The following is a 16,715-nucleotide window of genomic DNA, read 5'->3' on the forward strand; positions in this document are numbered from 1 at the left end:
ACAATGTGAAAAAAGTTTACTTGAGGTTTTTGCAAATTTATTAACAATAAAAGAACTGAGAAATCACATGTATATAAGTATTCACAGCCTTTGCTCAATACTTTGTCGATGCACCTTTGGCAGCAATTACAGCCTCAAGTCAAGTTGAATATGATGCCACAAACTTGGCACACCTATCCTTGGACAGTTTCGTCCATTCCTCTTTGCAGCACCTCTCAAGCTCCATCAGGTTGGATGGGAAGCGTCGGTGCACAGCCATTTTAAGATCTCTCCAGAGATGTTCAATCGGATTCAAGTCTGGGCTCTGGCTGGACCACTCAAGGACATTCACAGAGTTGTCCGGAAACCACTCCTTTGATATCTTGGCTATGTGCTTAGGGTCGTTGTCCTGCTGAAAGATGAACTGTCACCCCAGTCTGAGGTCAAGAGCTCTCTGGAGCAGGTTTTCATCCAGGATGTCTCTGTACATTGCTGCAGTCATCTTTCCCTTTATCCTGACTAGTCTCCCAGTTCCTGCCGCTGAAAAACATCCCCACAACATGATGCTGCCACCACCATGCTTCACTGTAGGGATGGTGCCAGGTTTCCTCCAAACGTGACACCTGGCATTCACACCAAAGAGTTCAATCTCTGTCTCATCAGACCAGAGAATTTTCTTTCTCATGGTCTAAGAGTCCTTCAGGTGCCTTTTGGCAAACTCCAGGCGGGCAGCCATGTGCCTTTTGCTATGGAGTGGTTTCCGTCTGGCCACTCTACCATACAGGCCTGATTGGTGGATTGCTGCAGAGATGGTTGTCCTTCTGGAAGGTTCTCCTCACTCAACAGAGGACCTCTGGAGCTCTGACAGAGTGACCATCGGGTTCTTGGTAACCTCCCTGACTAAGGCCATTCTCCCCCGATCGCTCAGTTCAGATGGTCGGCCAGCTCTAGGAAGAGTCCTGGTGGTTTCAAACTTCTTCCAGTTACGGATGATGGAGCCCACTGTGTTCATTGGGACCTTCAAAGCAGCAGAAATTTTTCTGTAACCTTCCCCAGATATGTGCCTCGAGACAATCCTGTCTCGGAGGTCTACAGACAATTCCTTTGACTTCATGCTTGGTTTGTGCTCTGACATGAACTGTCAACTGTGGGACCTTATATAGACAGGTGTGTGCCTTTCCAAATCATGTCCAGTCAACTGCATTTACCACAGGTGGACTCCAATTAAGCTGCAGAAACATCTCAAGGATGATCAGGGGAAACAGGATGCACCTGAGCTCAATTTTGAGCTTCACGGCAAAGGCTGTGAATACTTATGTACATGTGATTTCTCAATTTTTTTATTTTTAATAAATTTGCAAAAACCTCAAGTAAACTTTTTTCACGTTGTCATTATGGGGTGTTGTGTGTAGAATTCTGAGGAAAAAAATGAATTTAATCCATTTTGGAATAAGGCTGTAACATAACAAAATATAGAAAAAGTGATGCGCTGTGAATACTTTCTGGATGCACTGTACATATACATGATTTTCATGAATATAACTCTTATTTTTGCAGGTATTCTTTTTATAATATTCACCAGAATAATAAATGTTGCATTTGTGGTCAAGACGCTCATATTTTGCATTCAGTGCTCCTACAGATTATTGAATTTTTCTTTCTTTACTGCATAGGAACTTTAAAGGGCTGGCATTAAGGAAAAATCTGTGGTCAGTAGTGAGGTAGTGATATTTCGGTGCAATGGAGCCACTGAAACTTGACATTTATTTTATATCTCATTAAACAGAGAAGTAACATTTTGCTCTTACAATTTGTTATTATAAAATCAAACAAATGTTTATCTTTTTAATTGATATTTCATTATTTTATTATTATATTTCAGAGTAACATTACATCTTGCCTGAAGAAGAGGCCTGAGTTGCCTCGAAAGCTTGCATATTGTAATCTTTTTAGTTAGCCAATAAAAGGTGTTATTTTGCTTGACTTTTCACATTATCCTGTCACTAAATTTTGATAAAAAGTAATATAGTTGTTTACATGACTTCCTCCATTTTACAATAACAGACCTCAACAGACTCCAAGATCACCAGGGCAAAGGATTTATAATTGCTAATGGATATATCATCCTGGGTAAAACCAAACCATTTTCAGATGGCAGTGCTAACACTGATGTACCTGTTCTAAACTATTACTCTTCTGATCCTCACTCCATTTGTCTACTAATGCTCAACACCTTCACAGGGCAATATGGGCAGAGTCTACACAATCACTCACAGAAAAAGCAGTGGAGACTTTTAGGATTTTATTTAAGTATCAAAAGAAATTGCTGAAAATTTAAAACACTGAACAAAAACTGAACAAATATCAAATCAAATGGAAAATTCAATATTTCCCACAACTCTAGTTGCTTATCTTCCATCTAGATTGGGAGGCAGCAACAGTTTTCTATGTAGGAAGAGCGCTACCCTGCTGCCTATTATGGAGGGCAGATAGTGTCAAAACTATTGTGAATGCATGGATCTACAGTATAATAATAATAATAATAATAATAATAATACATTTTATTTATATAGCGCCTTTCCCATGCTCAAGGCATTTACAGAATAAATAAAGAACGACAGAATATACAGTATATAGCATTGTACAAACCAGATAAATAAACAAAGAAGATTAAGACAGTAAATTCTGAAAAAAAAAAAACAGACAACATAATTGATGGTCTAGCACAGGGGTAGGCAATCTCGGTCCTGTAGTGCCACAGTATGTGCAGGTTTTTGTTCCAACCCAGTTCCTTAACGAGAACTCAATTATTGCTGATGAAGCACATATTGCTTAAGTGACATTTTAATGCTTCATTTTAGTGGTCTCGCTTGTTAAGGTTCTCCAACCTTAATTGCTTATTTCAATCTTAAACTGCTGCATTCAGTGTTTTAATTTCTCCTTATTAGCAATAAGATGTAAAAGACAAAGCAGCCAGCAGTTCTCCAGCTAGCTTTTTTCCAATTACATCTGTGTGTGTTCATCATGCACGGTTTGATTTAATAAAACACTTAATAGAAAAATGTGACAGACTGAAAATGATCTGTTTTAGGCTTCAAATCATTTGGATGATATCCTTGGAAAGGAAAAAAATCTACGATATAAAAGCCTTACATTGCACAGACTAACAAGCCATAAAATTAAATAAGGTCTGAGATTGGCAATGATTGGTTTCTAATTAAGCAATTGGGTTGAATGAAAACCTGTAGCCACTGCGGCTCACCAGGACCGACATTGCCTACCCCTGTTTTACATCTTATTGCTAATAAGGAGCAATTAAAACACTGAATGCAGCAGTTTAAGATTGAAATAAGCAATTAAGGTTGGAGAACCTTAACAAGCGAGACCACTAAAATGAAGCATTAAAATGTCACTTAAGCAATATGTGCTTCATCAGCAATAATTAAGTTCTCGTTAAGGAACTGGGTTGGAACAAAAACCTGCACATACTGTGGCACTCCAGGAACGAGATTGCCTACCCCTGGTCTAGCACACACACACATACAGGTTACATGAGCATCTTGACAGAGAAGTAAACTGAGAGAAGGGTAATAAAGTCAAGTAGAGCTAAAAGCCTTCCTGAACAGATGAGTTTTGAGTTGTTTTTTAAAAGAAGTCATGGAGTCAGCTGACCTGATTAATTTTGGTAGGTCATTCCAGAGTCTGGGCGCTATACAGCTGAAGGCCCTGTCACCCATGGAGTGTAGATTAGTGAGGGGCACAACAAGATTACCAGAATCAGAGGACCTTAGTGGGCGGGCAGGCACATAGTGATGGAGAAGGTCACTGATGTAGTTTGGTGCGAGGTTATTTAAAGCTTTGTACGTTATTAGTAGGATTTTATATTCGATTCTGTAGGACACAGGGAGCCAGTGAAGGCGGAGCAGGATGGGTGTGATGTGCTCGCTGCTGCTGGTTCGAGTAAGGACTCTTGCAGCTGAGTTTTGAATAAGCTGGAGCTGTGATAGAAGATTAGAAGGGGCACCTGCCAGTAGGGAATTACAATAATCGATGCGGGATGTGATAAAAGCATGGACAAGTTTCTCAGCATTAGAGAAGGAGAGGAAGGAGCGAACACGGGATATGTTACGGAGGTGAAAGTAAGAAAGTTTCTTAATGTGATTTATGTGGGCGGAATAAGTGAGGGAGGAATCAAAAATGACACCAAGATTTTTTAAAGTAGAGTCAGGTCTGATGAGATCACCGCCAAGATGGACTGGGAAGGAGCTCATTTTATTAAGTTGCATTTTAGTCCCAATTTGCAGGAGTTCAGTTTTATTGCAATTTAATTTTAAAGAGTTCTGCTCCATCCAGGTTTTAATTTCACTAAGGCAGGTTGTGAGCTGAGAAAGCTCTGATGAAGTTCCACTTTTAACATTGAAGTAGAGCCGAGTATCATCTGCATAAAAATGATAACCCAATCCATAACTACGGATAATATGGCCAAGGGGAAGCATATAAATACAGAAAAGCAGAGGACCGAGGACAGAGCCCTGAGGGACTCCTTGTGTGACTGGCGCTGAGCTGAATCTGCTGTTGCCAAGACTAACAAACTCTTGCCTATCAGTCAGATAGGACTTGAACCACTGGAGGGCAGTGCCAGAGATACCCAGCATGTTCTCCATTCTGGACAGTAGGATGTCATGTCTAACAGTGTCAAATGCTGCACTGAGGTCTAACAGAATTAATATGCTAGTTTGTCCAGAGTCTGCTGCCATAAGCAAATCATTGGTTACCCGTAGCAGAGCAGTTTCACAGCTGTGCCGCGCCCTGAAACCAGACTGAAAGGGTTCCATCAAATTATTAGAGGTTAGGTAATTGGTGAGTTGGAAAGCTACAACACGCTCAAGAACTTTTGACAGGAAAGGTAAGTGGGAAATAGGCCGGAAATTGTTAAGATTGTCAGCATCAAGGCCAGACTTTTTTAACATTGGGGTTACAGAAGCAATTTTAAAAGTGAGCGGCACAGAGCCAGTGTCAAGGGATGAGTTTATTATTGTTGTAACAGTCGGGATTATGGCATGAAGGCAGGATTTAAGTAGTGTGGTGGGGATGGGGTCCAGTACACAAGTAGTCGGCCTCATCTTACAAAGCAGGTTATTAACAAACGCAGATGTGACTGGTGAGAACTTAGAGAAGGAGCTGGATGGAGTGGGAAAACAGGGAGAGATATAAACAGATGATGTATTTATGTTAGTTGAATTATTTAGATCTTTAATTTTGTTATGGAAAAAGTGGAGGAATTCCTCACAGACTTCAGTAGAAGAGGTAGTTGGACCAATTGCGGGTTTGAGTAGTTTATTAACTACAGAGAACAAAACCCTTGGGTTATCGTGGCCACTTTCTATTATTCTGCCATAATGGGTGTTCTTGGCAGAAGTTAGTGCTTCTCTGTAAGCTCTTTGGTGGTCAGAGAAAGCCTGGATGTGCACGGTGAGGCCAGTCTTACGTGACATTCTCTCAAGTATACAAAGCAGAGTGGGGTATGGAATGAAGTGTTTCCAGAATTTGCCAAAAGGCATAATGACATAATAACTCTGAAAATTAAGAAGCATTTAAGTATTTATTTTCGGCCACAAATGGAACAGGCAGACCAAAAGTGATGAATTAAAATCAAAGACTGGGAGAATAATGTTAAGCCAACAGACAAGCAGGGGTCAAAATCAGAAATCAGATTGAATTATAGTCACCAGTTTTGTAAAGGAGGAACACGCAGCCCCGGCTTAATTACTGCTGACGTCACACAGGGGACTTCTTAGACTGTGCCCCTTAACATCATGCCAATATGTCATAGCAAAGGGCACTCAAATAGTCGAAGATGCCTTATGGGAAAATCAAAACTGGATAATAATAAAGTACCAAGCTCATAAAAAAGAAAGTAAACACAAAAGTGCAAATAATTTAATGAGGTTCAAAATCTCAATAAATAATTATAAGGTCCAAAAGAAAGAAAATGTTAAACCCTGGAAAAATGGGTAACGTACTGATGTTTACAACAATTTCTGGAGATTTTCTTTCAAATATTGCTATAGTTGGTGTGCAAAGGCTGCTTGTTACTAAAATTTTACTGCCTCTACATTTGCAAGTGTGCTGGGGCAAAAGTCCTAGGCAAGAGACACAGTGTCGAAGTGGGGACTAGGCTCATAAGTTGTGGGAGGGATGTTTGAGAAAAGGAGAGCTTTTTCTGCTAGGTTTGTCAAGGTGGAAAAATCAGAAAAAGTATTACCACCTAAAACACAAGGTAACATGTTTACATAAACCATTTCAGTTGAACAGGATTCATTTGTTTGATCCTTTTGTTCAATTTCAGAAAGAGTCAGCAGGAGAGAGTTAGAAATACTGTATATAGAAGACTTGAGAAAGCAGAAAAAATTATTCTGTACAGGAAGTTCTAAGCAAGACAGCTACATTTTCATCAATGAAGAAGCAAAGGAAATACTCTATCTCTGTTGAAAAGTACAGAATTTCAAAATCCCACTCAAGGATTTAAAACTCTTGGAAATCTCACTGATAACTGAGCTACTACATTGAATTTGTTATGGGATTTATTTTCATTACTTGACACAGAAAAACTGTGATCTACTGGATAATGCATTACACTAGGGTTTCTTAAACTATGGGTGGTGAGCCAAAATGGGTCACGGGATGCTGGTGTTGGGTCGCAAGTTCCTGTTGTGGATTGTTTGCAAAGTGTTGATTAGGCAATCGACATTGCTTAGGTGATCATCATCAATTACCCTCCCCTGACAATCAACCATGATTCTCCAATTAGGGAACAATGATGATCAACCAAGCAAATAACAAGGAATAGGTCTCAAAGACACAAAAAAGGGCAAGATTGGGTTGCGACAAAAATAAATTTAAGAAACTCTGTATTAGACCTTAAATCTTAACCACGTGTCTGTGATCAGCTAAACTAAGCTTACAATATAGGTTATTTATATCAGTTACTATTTTGTTTATAGTACACAGAAAATATGTCTTCTTCCTCTCTATCATACACAGCTGCTCTTTTTAGCAGCAATAGTGTGCATAAACACATAAGGAGAATCATAAGGAGGATCTGTGTTACAGAACCTTAGCATGAGGATGGTTCTGCAATAGCAGTAGTCTGCTTCTTAAACAGAGATGCTTCTTTTCTCCAGCCACTGTTAACATAATGCTTGCATTAATTCAGCAGACTGACCTGAAATACACACACTGTTGCTTTCTGCTACATAAATACTTTTAACTAAAGCAACATTTACAATATTCACTCGATGTTAACTTCAGAAACTACAGTATCTGGATAACTCAGATATGGGTTCGACCCTCATGTTTTGTATTTTTTCCTCCATAATTTTGTGGACTGGATGTGATACTACAATCTGAGCTTTCAAATCTGAAAGGCTGAGTGATGGTGACATAGCTTTAAGGGCTACTTTGTTTTTGTTCAGCTGTCTGAAATACAGTATATGCTTTAGGTAAAGCAGCTGAATATCTCTTTAAAATTTCAAGAAAGTATTCCAGTGCTTATTTGTGTTTATAGGACATCAAACACAATCTAATAACAACCAGATAGCACATACTATATAATTTACACAATAATTTGTGTTGGGATTAGCCATCTTAACATAAGGAACTGGCAACTAGGAAAAAATGCAATAGCCTCATACATAATTTCTCATTCAGTAAGGTAAGGTAAGTTTATTTATACAGTATAGAACAAATTAGGCACAAAGTAATTCAAAATGATTTACAAAGAAATAAAAACATTGAAAAAACATGAAAATTTTAAAACATATGAAAGTAGAAATATAAATTAAACTATAAAATTATTAAAAGGCTAAATCAATACTACAGAACATGAAAAAAAAAGTTATTTTTTACCGATAATTCACAGCAAATAAGTAAGTTTTGAGACTTGACTTAAATGAGCTGACAGTTGGTACAAACCTCAAGTCTTCTTGAAGTTTGTTCCACAGGTGAGGGGCATAGAAACTAAATGTTGCATCACCTTGCTTGGTTTTGATCCAGCTTGCTTGGTTTTACATATGCAAGTCAAAGATATATTTTGTCCCAAAACTATTTACTGCTTTATATACAAATAATAGTATTTTAAAATCAATCACTTGATGCACAGGACACCAGTGCAGTGATTTAAGGGCCAGACTAATATGTTTTCCTCTCTTAATGTTAATGAGGACTTTGGCCACAGCATTCTGAATGAGTTGCAGCTGCCTGATTGATTTTTTTCCTAAACCCTGTGAGGACACCATTACAATAATCTGGCCTACTAAAAACAACACATGGACAAGTTTCTACCTCTCTTGTTTAGGCAGAAATCCTTTCATTTGTGCAATTTTTTAAGTTGGTAGTAGGCCAATTTTGTAATTCCCCTCATATGGCTTTTGTCCATATCTGGAAAGGGAAGGGTAATCACATGGATAGTGGTAACTACAGAAGGATAACACAGCTCTCTGCGCCAGGTAAGGTCATCGCTAGGGTCAAAAGGATCCATGATCACTTGTTCACCTACTGGTGACCGGAGCATTCTGCTTTTACGTCTAAGGAGTCTACCATCAAGCATATCCTGGCACTGAGGGTTCTCATCGAGCACAAATGTGAATATCGGCAGAGTTTCTTTGCAGCCTTTGTCGATTTTCATAAAGCATTCAACTCAGTTGATTGAGCCGCCCTGTGCAACATCCTGAGACTTTGCAGGATCCCCCTGAAGTTACTAGATGTCATGGCCGGCCTGTACACTGGTACCGTGTAATGCTGTGCAGAGTGGAGGCAGAACTGCAGTGTTTTCCCAGTTGATTCTGGTTCATTAGGAGTATGTTCTTGCTCCTACTCTGTTCAATACTTGCATGGATAGGGCGTTGGGCAGGCTCATGGGATCCAACGGCTATGGGGCATCTGTTGGTGAAGACAGATTAACTGATCTTCACTTTGTCGAAGATGCTATGATCTTCACGGTGTCAATGGAGGCTCTGATCGGGGCTTTCAAGAAACTGATTGAGAAGTCTTGGGCTTGTGAATGTCTTGGATAAAAACTAAGATCCAGGCCTTTAATTACCTCATAGCCATCAGCAGTGTCTGTCTGCAGAGAGAGTGTCAACTGAAGTCAGTAGATGGACTGTGAAGGTATTGGGAGTTATGAGGTCACTGGAAAGGGGTGTTTGGCACTTCCAGTATCTTTGCAAAAGGACGAAGGCCCAAGTCTATAGAGTTCTGGTGCTTACTGTTTTGCTATATGGTTGCAAAACATGGATGCTATCCAGTGATCCGAGACGAACACTGGACTCCTTTGGTACTGTGTCTCTTTTGAAAATCCTTGGGTACTGCTGGTTTGACTTGGTATTGAATGAGCGGTTGCTCATAGAGTCCTGAATGAGGCATATTACATGCATTGTGATGGAGTAGCAGTTATGGCATTACGGCCATGTGGCGTGATTCACTGATGGTGATCTGGCTTGCAGGAGCCTCATTGTTGAGGATCCAAGGGGTTGGATGAGACCAAGGGGATGCCCAAATAACACCTGGCTGAGGCAGATTGATGGTCATTTCTGGATGGTGGGACTGGACCACGTGACTGCCTGGGGGTTGCCAACCGGGATCCTGAGCTGTTTTGTCGTTTGGTAGGTGCGGCAACGTACTGTACCAGTGCATGCTCCCTGACCTGACCTGACCTAACCTCATATGGTTATTAAAATTCAGATCTGAGCCTAAAATTACACATCTTTACATGATTTTGGCTTGTATTGTAGACTGTACAGCCAATGACTGAAGATAAGCACTGACTTTCAAACTTTTGTTTTTTGGGACAAAGACAATTATTTCAGATTTATCTGCGATCAACTGCAGAAAATTATGCTATAAAACATAAACACATTAAATCATGTTTTATATAGCTACTAAAATGTTTCTGTAAATCTCTTCAGTGCTTATATTGTAAATATAACAGGTATAGATTTCAAGATAAAACATGTTACTAGTGAAATGTTTCAGTGTGTTGTTCAGTTTTGAGAGTGAACTTTAGTCAGCAAACTCTAAAACACTGAGCATGCCTGTCTCGCACCACAGAACACACCTTCACCTCAGTTCATTAACAATAAACACTACTTTTTCTGTTTTCTCAGTGAGCAGTTGTTTATTTATTTTTCTTGCTGAATAAAAATTCCCTATTTCTTGCTAGTCTTTCTCACCATTGTTTGCAATCTCTTTTCATGTTCTTCTAAGGTGTGGTACATTTTTCCCTATATCCAAATAATCTGGTAGACCCTAAAATCATCCATCATTATTTACTTACTAATAAATACCAGTTATTTGTGCACAAATAAAAATTTAATCTAATGATCTAGCCAGTCCTGGTAGCTAGGATGCTTTTCTGAGGGTTGAAAAAAGCACTGGGCTAGTGTGTCTGCCAAAAACTGCAAAGGGAATAAAAGCAGACTGGAAAGATGTGAAAGGTTGCTTGTTTTTGGCAGAGGTAACTGAAGAAAACATTTATACTCCCTTGGGAATAAATGTTCTCGTAAAAAAAGGGTTGCAAAATAATCCAATCACAAAATACATAATGGCATACCTTTCTAAAAAATGTAAAATAAATTGGAAAAAAATGTAAATAAATGAAATATATAAGCATATTAAATGCAAAAGAGTAAAAAGTAAATGTAAAATGTAAATAAATACTCTGGTGAAAAAAGGGTTACAAAATACATAAAAGCTATAACTTGAAGAAATGTGAACTTTACAAACTGCAATCTCATGAAGTACAACGAATTTTATGTGCAATTAAGGCATGTTTTAACATGCCTCGTACACTGAAGATTTTCAGAACTGTATATAGTGCCCTCTGCTGTACAATGATTTGTGTGATCATGGTGATACTTTAAAAATAGCACTATAGAAGTGCACTTAATGAACAATAAAACAAATTATACTAATGCGTTACACAAAGAATTTATTTATCCTAAAATCATTCAACCACCTCCTAAACAGCTCATCAAATGAAAGACTACATAAAGGAAGCTCATCCCTAAACATATACTCTTAAATTCAAATCCCACATGATGTTAATTCATTGCTCATATAATCTTTGCTCTTTGGCAGAAATGGTTAAAAGAGCCCATTGCTTAAAGAAAACCACACTTGTTTTTTTTTTTTTTTTATCATCTTAAATTCCTTGTGGGTGTCAAAAAAGCTTTGTCATAGTTAATGTGTACCAGCTAATTTCATGGTGGATCTTCTTTTTTGAGGTCCTGAAGCTTGAACTGTTATGGGACTGCTTCAACCAGCAATGAGGTCTAGGTAACCATTGTTATCTTCTTCAATGGGGTTGTTCCACGACAGATCACCACATTTTATTGGTTAAATTTAACCACTACATGTAGGGATTTTAAAAACCCTTCTCATACAATAGACATGCAAACTTTTTAAGCAATGTTGAATAAAGTAATAATAATAATAATACATTTTATTTATATAGCGCCTTTCCCATGCTCAAGGCACTTACAGAATAAATAAAGAACGGCAGAATATACAGTATATAGCATTGTACAAACCAGATAAATAAACAAAGAAGATTAAGACAGTAAATTCTGAAAAAAAACCAGACAACATAATTGATGGTCTCGCACACACATACAGGTTACATGAGCATCTTGACAGAGAAGTAAACTGAGAGAAAGGTAATAAAGTCAAGTAGAGCTAAAAGCCTTCCTGAACAGATGAGTTTTGAGTTGTTTTTTAAAAGAATTCATGGAGTCAACTGACCTGATTAATTTTGGTAGGTCATTCCAGAATCTGGGCGCTATACAGCTGAAGGCCCTGTCACCCATGGAGTGTAGATTAGTGACGGGCACAACAAGATTACCAGAATCAGAGGACCTTAGTGGGCGGGCAGGCACATAGTGATGGAGAAGGTCACTGATGTAGTTTGGCGCGAGGTTATTTAAAGCTTTGTAGGTTATTAGTAGGATTTTATATTCGATTCTGTAGGACACAGGGAGCCAGTGAAGGCGGAGCAGGATGGGTGTGATGTGCTCGCTGCTGCTGGCTCGAGTAAGGACTCTTGCAGCTGAGTTTTGAATAAGCTGGAGCTGTGATATAAGATTAGAAGGGGCACCTGCCAGTAGGGAATTACAATAATCGATGCGGGATGTGATAAAAGCATGGACAAGTTTCTCAGCATTAGAGAAGGAGAGGAAGGAGCGAACACGGGATATGTTACGGAGGTGAAAGTAAGAAAGTTTCTTAATGTGATTTATGTGGGCGGAATAAGTGAGGGAGGAGTCAAAAATGACACCAAGATTTTTTACAGTAGAGGCAGGTCTGATGAGATCACTGCCAAGATGGACTGGGAAGGAGCTCATTTTATTAAGTTGCATTTTAGTCCCAATTTGCAGGAGTTCAGTTTTATTGCAATTTAATTTTAAAGAGTTCTGCTCCATCCAGGTTTTAATTTCACTAAGGCAGGTTGTGAGCTGAGAAAGCTCTGATGAAGTTCCACTTTTAACATTGAAGTAGAGCCGAGTATCATCTGCATAAAAATGATAACCCAATCCATAACTACGGATAATATGGCCAAGGGGAAGCATATAAATACAGAAAAGCAGAGGACCGAGGACAGAGCCCTGAGGGACTCCTTGTGTGACTGGCGCTGAGCTGGATCTACTGTTGCCAAGACTAACAAACTCTTGCCTATCAGTCAGATAGGACTTGAACCGCTGGAGGGCAGTGCCAGAGATACCCAACATGTTCTCCATTCTGAACAGTAGGATGTCATGTCTGACAGTGTCAAATGCTGCACTGAGGTCTAACAGAATTAATATGCTGGTTTGTCCAGAGTCTGCTGCCATAAGCAAATCATTGGTTACCCGTAGCAGAGCAGTTTCACAGCTGTGCCGCGCCCTGAAACCAGACTGAAAGGGTTCCATCAAATTATTAGAGGTTAGGTAATTGGTGAGTTGGGAAGCTACAACACGCTCAAGAACTTTTGACAGGAAAGGTAAGTGGGAAATAGGCCGGAAATTGTTAAGATTGTCAGCATCAAGGCCAGACTTTTTTAACGTTGGGGTTACAGAAGCAATTTTAAAAGTGAGCGGCACAGAGCCAGTGTCAAGGGATGAGTTTATTATTGTTGTAACAGTCGGGATTATGGCATGAAGGCAGGATTTAAGTAGTGTGGTGGGGATGGGGTCCAGTACACAAGTAGTCGGCCTCATCTTATAAAGCAGGTCATTAACAAACGCAGATGTGACTGGTGAGAACTTAGAGAAGGAGCTGGATGGAGTGGGAAAACAGGGAGAGATATAAACAGATGATGTATTTATGTTGGTTGAATTATTATAATTATACACTTCTGGGGCCCCTCCAGGATTACAGGTGCTGAAGCTAAATCTTCATTAGTTTCACAGTAGATCCACCTCTGTCTAATCTGAAAGAAAATTTTTGATTTATAACAAAAAAGAATTAAAAGAAATAAAAATTCAAAGAGAAGTTGAAGTAGTGAAATCAAGTGCAAGTCCTCTGTTCAACCATTGTGATCCTGGATTATTTTATTAATTTTCATTGTAAAATCAGAGTCTCTCATTCTCAATACCTGAGTGGTAATATATGGTGTGCAAAAACACCATATGTTATGTGCACTTCATGGAAAAAAACTGAATAAATGTATGGTTTGTGCTAACCATATTTTTCCAAACATGCTTTCCAAACTGGCAGGAAAGTGGTGCAGTGGTTAGAGAAACTGCTTTACACCTTCTAAGAAGATGGGTTCAATTTCAATTCTTTGTCATCAAATGTATGGTGTTTGCATGCTCTTTAATACTGTGTGAAGCCCAGACTACTCCAATTTTCATTTGCATCCCAGAGACATGCAAGTCAAGTTAAATAGGATCACTAGAAGGTGAAGAGTTTTAAAAACTTTCAGTTCAACTGATCGTATGATGAAAAAAGTGATTTCTGAAAACTGACATTTCCTAACATTCAGTTCTGTTCAACTGATGTTTTTAAACATTCACCTCAGTGTCCTTGACCAGCAAGGGATTACAGAGACTCTTTATAAAATTTTTCATCGAGTTAACCATCCAAGTTAATCAGCTACTACTACCACTACTCCTTACAGAGAATACACTGTGCTTCATTCATCATTGTTTATTAAACTATTTCTTAAAGAAATGTATCTTTCTGTTAACCTTTCAGTTAAACCTTTTACTCAGTACTGGCCATGTTTCATTTTGACTCCATGCCACAAAGCAAAGCTTTAAAGCTACAGAATGGCAGTTTAAACATGTCACAGTACCTGCAACTCCTACTTGGTGTGTTGCGTAAACCGGAAGTCTGCTGGGCTCCTCCTTGAGCCAAATGGTAAGCACTGAATGATCCTTCTGAGCATGGTGAAATGTGAAGCCCAGAGAGGCTGCAGAAGCTATAAACCTGCTCTGGAAAATGGGAATATGCAGCCACACTGCCACTCTACCATCAGACTTCCACTGAGTGACAGACTCTGCAAAACAAACAGAAGTCATTTTACTTCAAACTGCATTTAGATTTAATAAGTTGATATAACATATTGAGAAACAACCTGATGTTGCATATCTCTAACCGTGAAGTTGAACAGCCTAAATGTCTTGAAAACAAGTCAAGGTTGCGAACAACTAATTTATACTAACATAACATAAAATTTAAGCAGAATAACATAAAATTTAAGTAGCAGTCAAAAATATACACTCAGTGGCCACTTTATTAGGTACATGAATCTAATAAAGGCTAAGACTATCTTTAACTAGCAACGCTTGAGATTTTAGAAGCATGCAAGTGTTCGAAACATTCTTCAGGGGTTTTCATTTATGTTGATATAAAAGTATCCTACAGTTCCTGAAGGTTTTCAACCATACTTTCATGCTATAAACCTCTTATTCCATGTGATTACAAAGGTGCTCAATTGAATTGTGCTCTTGGAAACTTTGCAGATCATTTACATTCATTAATTTTCCACCACTTTTCCAAGACTGGTCTTATAAGTGATACCCATAAGTCCCTTTTACCAGCCACACTTGCAGGTTCATACTTTGAGATCCCAAAGTGTTTCCAGGCCATCTGCTAGATATAATCCTACCAGCAGGCACTAGGTGTTCCCTGGGGTCTCGTTCCAGCTGGACATGCCTGTAAAACTTCTGCAGGGTGGTGTCCACGAGGCATCCTTATCAGATGCCCAAACCAGCTCAAATGGTTGCTGTCGATGTGTAGTGTCAGAGGCTCTACTCCTAAATGTCTGTAATTCTCACCCAATCTTTAAGGGAGATACTAGCCTTTATGCGGAGAACACTTATTTCAGCTGGTTGTATCTGCAATCTCATCCTATTGGTCACTATCCAAACACAAGATCACAGATGAGGGTAGGGACGTAGATCAACTGGTAAATGGAGAGCTTTGCCTTCTGGCTCAGCTCCATCTTCATCACTACAGATTGGTACAGCGACTGCATAACTATACTTGCTGCCCTAATCCATCTGTCGATCTCACTGTCCCTTTTTCCCTCACTTATGAACAAGAACCTGAGATACTCCACGTGGAGAGTGGACACCAGCACCGATATCTGCCATTCTAGGGGCACTGCTCCTGATGACCACGCACCATTAAAAACTCACTTTTTTCCTACTGAGGACCATTGCCTCAGATTTGGAGTTACTAATCCTCATCCATTCTGCTTTACACTTGATTGAAAACTGCCCCAAACAGAACTATGTCATCTAACACTATCAAGATGAATATCCTCCCTAAGCTTTTTTTCTATATCAAAACATCCCCATATTCATTAACAAATAATTTTTTGAGAAATTAGATTCAATCATAACCTCGTTTATCTGGAATTTGAAATATCCACACATCCAAAGGGTGACCCTACAATGACCTAAATCAGAAGGTGGCATGGCTCTACCTAATTTTCAATTTTATTACTGGCGGCAAATACACAAGCTATAAAAACCTGGACATTGACACAGATAGATGAACACATACTAGCTTGGTCTGCAATAGAACGAAATCCTGCAGTACTTCTTTATAGTCCTTGCTCTATACACCAGTAAATACAAGGTATCTTCAATATGCTAATAACCCAATTGTCCCTCATTCACTCAGAATATGGAACCAATTTAGGGAGCACTTCAAGATAGAGACGCTTTCATCTGTGGCACCTCTACATTCTCCTTCCGTGAGAACCCTAAATACAAAGAGGACTATTTCATTTATGTTAGGTAGAATGCCCAGAGGGGACTGGGCGTTCTCGTGGCCTGGAACCCTTGCAGATTTTATTTTTTTCTCCAGCCGTCTGGAGTTTTTTTTTTTTTTTTTTTTCTGTCCTCCCTGGCCATCGGACCTTACTCTTATTCTATGTTAACTAATGTTGTCTTATTTTAATTTCTTATTTTGTCCTTTATTTTTCTTTTCTTCACTATGTAAAGCACTTTGAGATACTTTTTTGTATGAAAATGTGCTATATAAATAAATGTTGTTGTTGTACGTGATAACCACCTCTTTCCACTCTCTCAAACATATACAATTGTTAATGTTTGGAAAACATGTGGTATTAAATCATTTAGAGGTTTGTAAATAAATGATGTCTTTGCATCCTATGAACAATTACACTGCAAATGTAGCTTCCCATCAACACAATTTTTCCAAATTAGAAACTTTGCTAAACGAAATCT

The 16,715-nt window shown here is 38.9% G+C and overlaps 1 protein-coding gene across 1 annotated transcript in view; it reads right to left on the reverse strand.

Annotated features, from left to right (window-relative positions):
- The window catches only part of nudt6 (nudix (nucleoside diphosphate linked moiety X)-type motif 6), a 62,676-nt gene that overhangs the window by 40,743 nt on the left and 5,218 nt on the right, over positions 1-16,715 (reverse strand). Inside the window, exon 2 of the mRNA XM_028802033.2 lies at positions 14,309-14,512. Coding sequence (XP_028657866.2) covers positions 14,309-14,512 — 204 coding nt within the window. The remainder of the gene's footprint in view (positions 1-14,308; positions 14,513-16,715) is intronic.

This window comes from Erpetoichthys calabaricus, chromosome 5 (assembly GCF_900747795.2).
Source record: "Erpetoichthys calabaricus chromosome 5, fErpCal1.3, whole genome shotgun sequence".
NCBI lineage: Eukaryota > Metazoa > Chordata > Cladistia > Polypteriformes > Polypteridae > Erpetoichthys > Erpetoichthys calabaricus.